At 45.3% G+C, this 12,538-nt stretch overlaps 1 protein-coding gene across 2 annotated transcripts in view; it reads left to right on the top strand.

Annotated features, from left to right (window-relative positions):
- Positions 1–2,571: 2,571 nt before the first annotated feature.
- The window catches only part of nrg3b (neuregulin 3b), a 175,722-nt gene continuing 165,755 nt past the window's right edge, over positions 2,572–12,538 (top strand). The window contains exon 1 of one of the 2 annotated variants that reach the window (XM_069517599.1): positions 2,572–5,010. In XM_069517599.1, the coding sequence (XP_069373700.1) occupies positions 4,170–5,010 (841 nt within the window). In that variant the 5' untranslated portion in view covers positions 2,572–4,169. The remainder of the gene's footprint in view (positions 5,011–12,538) is intronic. The other variant, XM_020082721.2, reaches the window with a different exon arrangement.

Below are 12,538 nucleotides of genomic sequence, written 5' to 3'. Positions count from 1 at the left end.
AAACCATCCCTTTGCCTTTTTATCTCATTATTTGGGAGGAATTTATACTCCAGAGCAAATCTCTTCAAAAGTTTCCGTCCTAACCCCGTATTCAAAAAACAAAGTCACACAATTGAAACTGGTACTTCAATGATTTGAGAAGAATTCCTCTGCTGGAAGTCCTCAGATATATATATATTTTTTCCCTGAGAATCTTCAAATGCTGGTGGTGGGGTGGAAGGAGAACAGTGAATTCCTGAGTGGGAATGACTGTCGACAGCCTGTCAAGTTCAAAAACATGTTCAGAGGGGGATATTACCTCTATTCCTAAATCAGTAAACAATGCCATCAGACCCATCACACGCATTAGCAGGGGCGATAATGAAAGATGTGAGCTGTACAGAAATATGAATAAGCATAGAGATATCACAACGCTGCTGTTGTGTCAGTCATTTTCTATAATTTATGAAAATCAGTTGAGAAAGCAACCTCGGGGTAATGCAAACTGTTATTGGGAAAACAATGCGTTTAAAATGGCATAATTCTGCAGTCGTTTGGGGAATGTGAGGACTTTGAAATGGCTCTAAATTTCTCGCCAGGAGGCATTAGGCAGTAATGAATGATGTTGTTTCGTAGGAGTGATTGTGAGGTGTTAGATCTCGAACTGTGTGTTGCAGATGCTTATATAATTCGTGTGGGGGAAGAAAAATAAAGCAGCAGACACTTTACTCATTCTGCTCTCCTCTACCTGTTTTGTTTTTTTCTCCTTCCCCTCTTCTCTGCCTCACCTCCCTTTCTCTCTCAGTCTCCCCCACTTTCTTTCATCCTCAAACTCACTCTCATACATAATACACACATCAATTTTCAGGGGTTATTATAACAGTATACATCCACTCACATTTTCAATGACAAATGGATTTTCTTGAACTTGTCACTTTCATAGTTAAAAAGGAGTCCTGTTCTAAAGCAGCAGATGGCAGCTTTAAATAATGCCACAACCCTACTTATGTGGAGGCGAATGGAAAATGGAAAACCAGAGAGCATGTCTGCATTCGACAACTCCTGGGTCTTATTCTGCACGCACAACAAAACTGAATCCACTGCCACTTTGAGAAGATGGGAGACACAGCTACTTTACTGATTAAGGGTATTACCGCACACAATACAATCATGGAGAACTGCAAAGTCACCTTTTAATAATGTAACAGCACTGGTGTGTCTCCCATGATGACGGTGTGTGTGCAAAATGTTACAGCAGTTTCTTTTTTGCTGCATCATTAGTGTCATGCTCATGTGGATATTTGTCCACACAACCTTAGCTCAAAAAAATATCTCCGTCCAGACGAGAGGGTAAAAACAACTCCAAATGCTCAAACTATGATGCTGGGCCAGTAGGTGGCAATAAAATGTACTTTACGCTGTGGCAAGGGAGATACAGGTGAATGCGGATAATGTGGTGCAGAAATGCTGAATTTAGCTTCAAACCTGTAGACCTAGAAGTCTTAACCAAACGTAGATCAACCGGAATCTAACTGCCTTTGTTCTTCCTGTTGCATTCTCATAAAGGAACAGTGGGCATTTGTGAAGTAAGCGTTAACATCATAGTTTTTGAAATGCTCCGTTACGGATGCACAGAGGCGGAATGATCTGCACTTTGGAAGGTGATAAATGCATCCTTCCATCCAGGAGAGAAGAGGGATCCGACCTATCCCATGATTCATCCGTAATTACACTTCGGTTCTTCTGGTGTGTAGTCAGGACTGACCACGAATGAGGCAGTCTCCATGGGCCGCATAGACATCCTCAGAAGGATGCAGTGCCTGAATTGAGACCCAGCTGCTTTTCGCATGTGGACGAGAGGCCCAAAATATGTCTGTGTTACTGTGGACAGGTTGGAAACTATAGCAGTGACGCATGATGGTAAAATATACAAAGCATTCTCAGTGATACTGATTCGTACCATATTTTGCACACTTGAAACATCATTTGCAATGAAGCTGCATTTGAAAAGAGAAACTAATGAGCTGTGATAGCTTTAACCTGGATTTACCTCACACTGTGACCTAATCACGGCCTGGTTGCTATGTTACAGGCCTTTTTAGCAGGCGTAAACCAATAAATGTCAAATCTGGCAAATTAAAAGAGTTGATTGCACCTCCAGTGTTGTGCCGTGATGCTCCTTAACACCATGTTGGCTTTGGTCCTTAAAGCACCGCTGTCCCTTGTGAACTGTAAAATAAGGGGATTCATCCACTGCCCACGGAGGTATCAAGTTGAAGTAGTGCTCTAACTCACCCATAAATTATGAGCCTGGTGTTTGGTTTGTTTGCTCTTGTGTGCAGCTGGTGGGAGACATAGGGTTGGCGTCTCCCTACTCCTCTCCATCCCTGCCTTTTCATCCTCTCCATCCCTCCCTCCACCTCACCTCTCCCTGGGGTGTGTCTATGGCAGTGCCTCTCCTTTCCTCAACGTGGGCGCGTATGTGTGTGTGTGTGTGTGTGTGTGTGTGCGCGCTGCCGCCGCCTCCCTCTATACCCCCTGTCTGCTGCAGCCGAACATCCTCCACACACTCTCTCTCTCTCTCTCCCTCTCTGCACACCTTCACAATTTCTCTCCCCAGCAGAACATTTCTCTTCCCTTCTTTCTTTTTTTAATTCCCTCCTCTCCTTTATTAGTTTTCTGGGTGCTGGTGAGGGGAGTCAGGGCGCACGCAGCCACAGTCGTGCAGTCTGGGCTGGAGGATGTGGGGACACGCGGGGCAGTCACTGTGCACGAGAGTCGCCACTTTGGAGTATTGAGGACGGCGGTGAAGCAGAGGGGAGCGCCGGATGGGATAGGAGCCGTGAAACCCACATCACTCACCGGGGATTGAGCAAGCCCCCTCCTCTCCACCCCAGCCCCCTTCTCTCTCTCTCTTTCTCTGGTCTGCAGCCTCCAAGAACAGCCGCCGCATCATTTTTTTCTGAGCAGCAGCCCCCTCCCTTCCTCTCCTCCCTCCATCCTCTCTCTCTCTCTCTCTCTCTCCATCTCTCTTTCTGCTGCTTGCACCACTGTGGGAATGCAGCGGAGGTAAACGAATCGCAGAACCTCCCATATTTATATATATATATGTGTGTTTTTTCTTCTTCCGTCAACGCCGGATCTATCATCACAGTGGCGGATTGCAGGCGAGGCGGCTCGGCACGGGCAGGCGCACACGGCTGTCACTCCCGGACACCAGAGTCGGGTGGTCGGTCCAGGATCAGGTGGATTTAGCCCCGCTACGCTCCGGACATCAACACCGCCCCGTCTCATCGGCGGATCAAATTCTCAGCTGCCTCAATTTCCGTGGCTTCCCTTTCTGCACATCTGGATTACCCACATCTGGGGAGGGCGGGCAAAAAAGGGTGGCCGGGCATTGGGAACTGAGGGGCTGTCAGATGCAAACTTGAAGAAGCCGACAAAGACACCTGCCAGAGAGAAAGGGCTATGCGTAATGATGTATGCGTAAAAGGTGCCCAGACGGAGAGAGGAATACAGGAACAACCAGTGGTTTTGGTTGCGAAGACCTTATGCGGCCGATAATCAAGCAGCTGAGAGCGGTGACGGGTGCCTGGGTTGTTGATGTACGCACACACGCACGCACATGGATTTACAGCTCCAGTCTGAAGCTCAGCACGCAGCGGATCGATACCTCCTCCCAGTTCCCTTCTTTTTTTTGCGTCGGCTTTTTTTTTTTTTTTAACAAGCGAGTGAAGCGTCCTGGGATTTATCATCGCTTCGTTTAGCGCCTCCCGCCTCTCTCACCTGTCCATAACCCGTGCGCGCCTGTGGAAGTGTGTATATCCTTGTGTATATTTGTGTGTGTGTGTGTGTACGTGCGCGGATGCGTGTGCTTGGTTTGTTGTCCGCCAGAGGGAGTGTAGGTTATATTGCTTGTGTATGCATTTGAGTGTTGTGCCAGATTTTAATTAGTAGTGGCTACGTGACAGTGAGTGATTGTGTCTGCTTGTGGGCGTTTGTGTGTGAGTTCGTGTGTTACATTTGTGCATGTAGATACAGTATATAGTCAAGGCATTGTGCCTGTGTACTAGCTTAAGATGCCCAGCTTTTCTTTTGCACCACATCCCCTTCCTAGTGCGTGTCCTTGTGTTGTTTGGCCACCTGTTTGACCTCCCGTACATATTAAAGAGACCCAAACCTCCAGCAGGATGAGTGAGCGCTCTGGTGCAAGCACTCTGGCAGCCATGACGCTGGAGGAGCCAGGGGCTGAACAGGCATCTCCCCGAGCCCCAGGCCCGCTCCGCTGTGGCCCTTGTGCTGTGTGGCCTCGCCAGCAGACATGGCTGTGTGCCGTTCCCCTGGTAATGGGCTTTGTGGGTCTGGGACTCAGTCTCATGCTGCTGAAATGGATTGTGGTGGGATCTGTACAAGACTATGTCCCCACTGATCTGGTGGATCCTAAAGGTAGCATTGGACAGGACCCTATATTTCTCTCTAAACCCAGTGCCATGCCCAAGGGGCCCGACATTTCCACCGCCACCACTACTTCAACTGCCTCTACCACAACAATAGTGTCGACTACCATGCCACTAGCTGCGGATGGTACTGCCCCATCGCCAAGAACTCGAATTGGGCCACCAGCAAACCACTCAGCCAATGGCAGCACTGCCAATGGAGATGGCAACCGCGCACCACACCTTCACAATCGCGTTGGCACCCGCATTAGTGGAACTGTGGTCACCTCCTCCACCACTCGCGCCACCCGACTCACCCCACCACCCAGCGGTAAGGAGGTCGACCCTCGCAGCACTGTTAGAAAAGGAAGCACTAGTAATGGACATAATGGGGCTGGCAACTCAAAGCCAGGGCAGACTTCTGCTACCGTCGCCAGCACAGCATCCACTTCATCCACCGCTACTGTGAGGACCAACTCCAAGGTGCAGCCGACCACCTCCCAACCAGCACCACCGATAAAACCCACGTCGCGCTGGAGCCACGGGCGCCCCGGCAAAGGCCCAGCCACACGCCCACACCACCGTTTCCGAACACGTAAGTTCACTTTTCGGGATGGAGTTGGTGGTATGGATGGTGGAGTGCGTTTGTGTGAGGTTGTGGAGCTGGAGATGAGGGTCTCCAAAGAGCTCTTTTCTGGGCCTTTACATTTGTAATAATAGTCTGTCACTATAGCTACGAGTTATCACATAACTACATGCTTGGGTAGAAAATATGCTTTGATATGACTCATGAACTGAGAATGTATTATTATTTCTCTTCATATCTACATGGAAAGTGGATACACCAGCAGCTTAACATTAATCGTATTCATTAGCACAGGCAGATATCAGGGGATATTCTCAGTATTTTCACCCCTCTCGTCTTTATCTTTTACTTGTGCATTAATCCGATATGAATCTTACCTCCGGAGGAGTTTTTTTTCACTAACTCGTTTGAGTACCATTAAAGGCACAGCTCCATCCAGCAGAATGTATTATGTTTTGACAAAGCTAGCTAGAATTCTTTTTATTAAAACAAATAACAGGAGCAGGTGAGGTGTGGAAGTGGGAGAAAGGTTCACTCTCACCTCCTGTCTAGAGGAATCAGATACAGCAAGGCCACACAACCCATTTAGATGAGAGGATACTGGGAGTAGAGTGTCGCAGGTACTGTTTTCACACTGCGGGGAGATACAGAGAGGGAGAGAGAGAAAACGAGAAGGGCTCAGTGGGAAAAATAGACACAGGCCTGTGAACAAGGTTGCAGAGGACAAGTGGAATTAGACGAGATTGGAAATGGAGTAAAAAGAGGGAAAATACTTTGAAAAACCACATAAGACTCAAGATGATGGCGAAGGAAGGAAGGGAATGCGGGAGGCATTACAAAGCAGGAGAATGAAGAGTGGGAGCTGCGAGTAGAGAGAGATGGCAGATGGAACGGGCTAAGTGGGGGAAAGGCTTGAGGGAGATACAGAGTATAAAGCAGAGGAGCTGTGAATTTTGCATATTTAGCATTGTGTAAAGAAGGAAGGCTTCCTGATTATTCATTCCACAAGGGACATGTTTTTAACATCACAAGATATTTTTTCCAGACGTAGGTGGGGCAGGATGTGAGAGTTATCATGACTCCTGACTGGATATGACTGTGTAAGATTTAGTTCCTCTCCAACTGAGAGTGCTCACTTTTCTTTCTTTTATGAAATTTGGCTGGAACACGAGATTTCATTTGCAGTTTTGATTTAACTCTGCCTTTTGGCACCGGGTCATCTGCGTTACGATGCATTTTCACCTCGGCCTCCTGCAGCAAGAAGTAACAAGAAGAATCAAGCGACAAACAAGTGTGTGATCAACATGTCACAGCAAAAAAAAAAATCAGACAATGGATTCATCACAGGAGCAGATTATTAAATAATCAGTTTCCTGTTCTCTTTTTTCAGCAAAGTGCTCTAGAGGGCAATGACACAACATTCATATGAAAACTGAAACCATTACCCCACATTTCTGGTGTGGATCATTTGTTTGGACGGCGGTTCCGGTTGATTCCTCTCGTTTATCTGCTGGACGCGTCATTGCCATCGATTCGACAAGCAAACGGTGATCAAGTGACGTAATTTACTTCATCTTTACCTCGGGGCTAAAAATATTTTCAGCAGAGCTGGACGAGCATTGGATATGGAACCACATATTCTCTGTTGGCAGTTGAAGGGCTGTGGGGAAAATAACTTTGTTTTTTCGTATTTCCCAACTGGCTGTGGTTAGCTTGAATTTAGCAGGGCAGAATGGTTCTTCAATGGGGAGGGAATGTCCACAGAGATTTCCCAGACTCCCCCTCAGCATTATCTCAAGAGTCAATTACTTCACAGCTGAACGCTGGCAAACCGGGCAGCCCCCCTTGTGTGAACATCAGGACGCCGCCTCCAAAAGCTAAAGCATACCTAGTAAAAGTTTCCTCAGCTATTAAAAGCTTTAAGAAATTTAAAAAATAATTTCGGCGGCTGATGTTTATGGCATGGTCCCCATCCTTGATGTTGACCTCATGCAAGATGGGCTGACATTTTGACCCACTCGTGAAAACTTCATCTGTCAGGTAACGGGTGTCATTGCACATTCACTTAAAAAACATCTTTGCTATGTTGACTGAATTTTTTTATCAATAGAAACCTCTAAGTTGACACATTGATATAAAATCTGTGAAAAAAACAGCTTGCACCCAGAACATGAGATAAACTAATGGAAGCTGTGAACTCTCAACCCCTTTCCTGTTTTCCAAAAGCATCACCATGGCAACCAGCGTTTTTTAGAGCTCTTTGAAAAGTACCGGCAATAACTGATGACGTCACTGTCGGTGATAAAAATCCTTCCTACAGAAAAAGATTCTGTGGTTCTGCACCTGGTAGTTAATTCTTGAAAAAAAAAGTTTACTTGAAGTTGGGAATATGACTTTGAAGAAATATATGATTCAAAGGAAGAAACATGGATCATAACCATAAAGTGTCAAGATGGACGACATGACTGCTCTTCCATGTTAGTGGAAGGGACACAGACCAAACGTATTATTATTATTAGTTGTTATTTGCTGCTATAAACGCTGGTTGAAATGTCAGGCTTGACAGCTGAGGCCAACTCATGATTGGTTGATCTGGTGTATTGGGAGGCTCTGGCTCTAAATGTGTGTTATCTCAATATCAACAAAATCACTGCGGAACGTATTCACCAGTTGATTATTTTCAAGTTGGTGCAGGACTGTTGTTTTTCTGCTGTAAATACACTGATTTATAAAACTAAACTATCATGTACTATCACTCCCAGGATTTGTGAAGGATTTGCATAGAATTAAGTCCAACAACACAAACATTTTGAGCATATGGCGAGAAATTAATTCTTAGTTTTCACTGTGGGCCTGCACCACTGATAGTCATGCTATTCAACTCTGTGCCTCGTGTTGACACTGTTGTTTTGGACTGGATATTGAATCCTCACCACCCCTGAGCTGTTAATATTTACTCACATAGCCCTGGTGTATACGGCGTTCATATCATCTTATATGCACAACACTAACGCAGCCTTTCATGAGGCTAACTCTGGATTTCGAGTGCAGCCTCTCATGGAGCATTGCCGTTTCGAGCCTGCTGTAATAGTATGTAGAGTTGAGAGTTTATGACACTCGGTAATGACGCACAAGAAAACGTCTCGGCTGATGATGAAGCGCTCTATAAAACATGGCTTCAGGTGCAGTCTTTGGATTCAGATCCTCTCGACTGCATCTCGGGGGCAGTAACGTGATTTTTGCTCCCCTCTCCACTCATTGCTATTGCTCCTGCTGCTCGGTGAAGACCTAACCCCCCCCTCACTCTCTCGCCATTTCCCCACGGTTATTGTGTCTGCTCTTGGGGTCATTGTATCTCTCCTTCTATTTTTGCTTTGCTTTTATGGTTTCTGTTAGTGCGGCAGCTCACATTTATGAGCATATGGGCAGATGCAGAAAAACTGGCACACCCGGGATCACTAACACAAGCATGTAGCATGCGTGTGCCCGCACTCATGAATTTATCCTCTGGTTTGCTGCGTTTGAGTCTATCATGCATCCGGCTCTGCTCTCTACAGACAAACCCCAGCGGCTCAGAAGTAGGGAAATAGCAGGCGAATGGAGCAGTGCTCAGTAAATGCCTGTCGGGAAACCATGGGAGGCTGTGTTGGCTCAGGTCCCCTCTTCCACTCAGTCGTCGGTTGTAAGAAATCTTCCTTAGCAAAGTGCGCTTGTAATTCCGTGCACATCTCTCCAGTCTGAGTCCAGACTTGTGAATCGCCGGTCACATTCAAATTCTTCTTTGTCGAGCCATTCAGAGGCCTGGTGCTCGACGACTGACTCAACGTCCTCAGTTGGGAGAAACAACGGAGTCAGTTATATGTAGGACTCATTTCGGGAGTGTCGTCCAACAGAAGACGAGGAAAGTGACACTGCTATCAAGGCTGCTGTAAATCACCCAACTGAAACAACAGCTATTAAATCAGAACAGCTGTGCACTAAAGGCATTAAAAGAGATGAAAAAGTGTTGTTGCTGCTCTCCCTCTGGGTTTAATTTATCAGCTGGCTCCTTTGGCACCTGAGGAAATGAGTCAGGAGGCTGCTGTGCTCACACTTAGTCCTACATCCCACCAGTCTGTCCAGAGCTTTTTCTTTACGGTTTACTGAATTCTCAAGTGCGTTATCACTTCTCAATCCAATAAAATGATTAAGCATAAATAAATTTGATAGCATTATGAATGGCTGACTGACTTAAGCTGACTTTTCTTCGCCACAGATTCTGTGTTTCCACAAAGTGACATCGGCAGATGGATAAATAGTCACTGTGATTGGTCGGAGCAAAATAACCTCCCTCCCAAACAGAAAACAGCTTAACAATGTCATACTGAAAACTGGGGCGTTAACAAAATGGCATTTCAGTCTGAATAATATGCTGGCACCGTACAGTTATGAATTCAGAAGCTTGCTCGGATATTTTGTGCCACAGCTGATTCATTTTTTCTCCCCAGACAGGAAAATACAGGAGACTGACATCGTCGTTGTCTCTGATGTCACATAAAAAAATAACAGATGTTTTTTCACGACACACAAAGCTGTGTTTTGATATCCCCCCCCCCCAGACTATACATGAGGCCCACACAAAGTACTTCTGTAGGACCAGTGGAGCGTGTAAGGGGGATTAAAAACAAAGATATAAATCCAGTTTGCCTCTCTCTTTCTCTCCCTCTCTCTCTCTCCAGGGAGGTCAGGCTCAGATTTGCCAGGCTGCCTCTAAGGCCCCTCTGTCTCTCCTGAGACATGATCGGCTTGTTCGTTGTGGCTGGGCCCGAGCTGGGTTGCTTCTGCACAGCCAGAGTGTGCAGCTGCACCCATTCACAATTACTGTATCTTCCTAGTTGGGAGGCCGAGCTCTTGGTCATTGGATTCAGATAATTTAGTAATTTAGTATTTAAGCGCCATATGTTTTCTTGCAGATCTACTAATATCTTGAGTAATACACCTCTTTTTTTAATTGAATAATTTTTCGCTCCTGGGAAACACAAAACTGTAAATCAATTGAGCAGGTTATTCGAAATGTTAATTAATGTCCAATGTTAGAAATTACTCCTATAATCTCAGCATGATTAAAAACCTTGCCTCCAGACATGCTACATGTTATGTTTCCGACCGTGTGCCCGCTGGCCTCCAGCATTCTTTATCGTGTACATATGCAATCTGAAAACAAAAAGGCTTTGGTTCTTTTCCCCATTTAATCAGACATTCTTCTTTCGGCATAGCTGAGATTCATCAGACAGTAGCAGATATGTGGATATACTTTTCACATGCAAATTAATAAAACCGTGTTCTGCAGCATTGACCCCGAACATCTAGCTCGCAGAGACACTTGACACTGATGGGCACCAATTACAAAGCAGAATACATCAGTGTATTCAGTGGGCTAAGCCTGAAGACAAATTATCCCAGAGTGACAGCCCAGCGAATGCTTGAAATTTTGTGGGAATTGATCCCGTGCCCTTTCCATTGCTAGTGCCGTGCTCTACCCACTGAACCTCACAGAATCGATAAGGAGGAGGGAGGAAAAGAGCCTCGAGTGCTAAGAGAGAGAGAGAGAGAGAGAGAGAGGGAGGACAGAAACAGGGTGTGTTGGAATAAAAAAGAAAAAAAGAATTTATGGGGGCAAAGACTGTCAAAAACCATAAGAGCATGATCCAGAAGTACGGATCCACCATTCTTCTCCTTCTATTATTATCTCTCATTTTTATGCAGATTGTCCCCAAGGTATTATCCATATTTGAATTTTTTAAGTATTTCACTTCAATCCTGTCACCACAATGCCTGCATGATGTATCCTATGCAGAACTGAATCAGCAGGCTATGTAAATCAGTGCGATGTAATATATTATACATTTTTCGCTACCATAGGTGTGTGTGGTGGGGAGGGGGGGTAATTTTCCCATAAATATAATGAAGAAAGAAGACATTTCAAAGACTTTTCTACTTTTGTTGGAGGTGAACTTGTTTCGTATCTGGAAATTACTCTTTTTTTCATAATTGTGAAATCGTTTCATTTTTCAAGCCGAAAATGGCGGCTATCTCTGATTCCACATGATGAAACAAGCAGGGTGTCCCCCTCGCCTCTGGGAAATGATACCAGGCTTTGTGGGTATAAATATAAAACGGCTACATGATTAATCGAGGAAATCATGTAGCCTCGAGAATGAGTGCGATGTTAGTTGGCAGCGGTTACGGTAGCTTCTGCTGTTCGTCCAGTATTTATTATCAAACTGTGTGGCACTGTTGGGAGAATGCTAGAGAGAAACAAATCGGGCATTGACAGGTTAACATGGGAATGTTTTACAGGAAAGTGAAAGTGCTGCCAAAATATGTCATGTTGGCCTCATCGTCCAGTCACACAAGGGATATCTGATCCTTGAGTTGAGCCTGTTAGGCAGCACTTCCCCTCCGGTGTGTACATATCCCTCCTCCTTCAGTTAAATTGGATGACCCTAACCGCAACCCTTCCCCTAACCTTAACCTTTTTACGACCTAAAGCACACAGAGCTTGCTGGGGGGTGCTAAAAGGCCACAGACCAAGTGCCTCCAGAGGGACTTTGCCTCAAGTATCTAAATTCTCTGGCTATTGTTTCCCTGCACGTGTTGCTTGATATATGGCGACAAGCTGCATCACAGAAGTGTCGACCCCTAATGTGCCTGTTCGCAGCCTTAGATCCTCACATGGAGCCCTGTTCCAAAGTCGAGGCTGGAAACTAAAGGCCCGCAGAGTCGGTGACTCTCTTCAAATCACTTCATAAAACCTATTTTTATAAACTTGCTTTTCATGTAATGTTTTTTTTTATCATTTTCTTATAACCTTAATTGTGTTATTTTTATTGTTCCATTTACTGCTTTTATGTGTTTGTATGTGACATAGTGTTGATGTCTGGACTTCCTGTCACATTGGCTTCCTGCTGATATGCCTCTTGTATTTTCCTTTTGTTATTATATATTATTATTATAATAATACTCCTCATTATTTACTATTGTGCAATGCACAAAAAACCTCATCACATGAGAAAAAAAGGTCCAAACAACTTCAGCTGCTGTTCTCAAGTTTGAAACATGAGTCATTATCCAACAAGCTCTGTCTAAAATTACAAATGTGGTGTCCATTCCATTTCATGTAATGTATGCACATACAGGCCTGCCAGTGAAGTTGACATTGTGTCGTTGCTGTAATGGATATCCTGCAAAGTTTATCATATGCTTCCCGATGACATTGGCACTGACTCTCCGGCAGCAGTCAGGGGACTCATAGATTGGCGGAGAAGAAGCTCGTCTGCTATAAGTAGTGACTGAGGCCATCTTAGGGCTTCTTAATGTCACAGTGTGATTTATGTAGACAAAATGTCTACCGGGAGGTGGCACAGAGAAGAAGAGGAAGGGCGGGGTGCTCTGGCTGAAATATTAATGTATGGGAAGAGAAACGTGGAATGTGTGTTGCCGGAAGTGTGAATAATTGATGAAGCTTCCCTTTTATGAAGTGCTTGAGATGTCCCAT

The sequence above is a fragment of the Paralichthys olivaceus genome, chromosome 21 (assembly GCF_024713975.1).
Source record: "Paralichthys olivaceus isolate ysfri-2021 chromosome 21, ASM2471397v2, whole genome shotgun sequence".
In the NCBI taxonomy this organism is placed as follows: Eukaryota; Metazoa; Chordata; class Actinopteri; order Pleuronectiformes; family Paralichthyidae; genus Paralichthys; species Paralichthys olivaceus.
The sequence above is the reverse complement of the archived record's forward strand: the minus strand, read 5'-3'. Positions and strand labels throughout refer to the sequence as shown.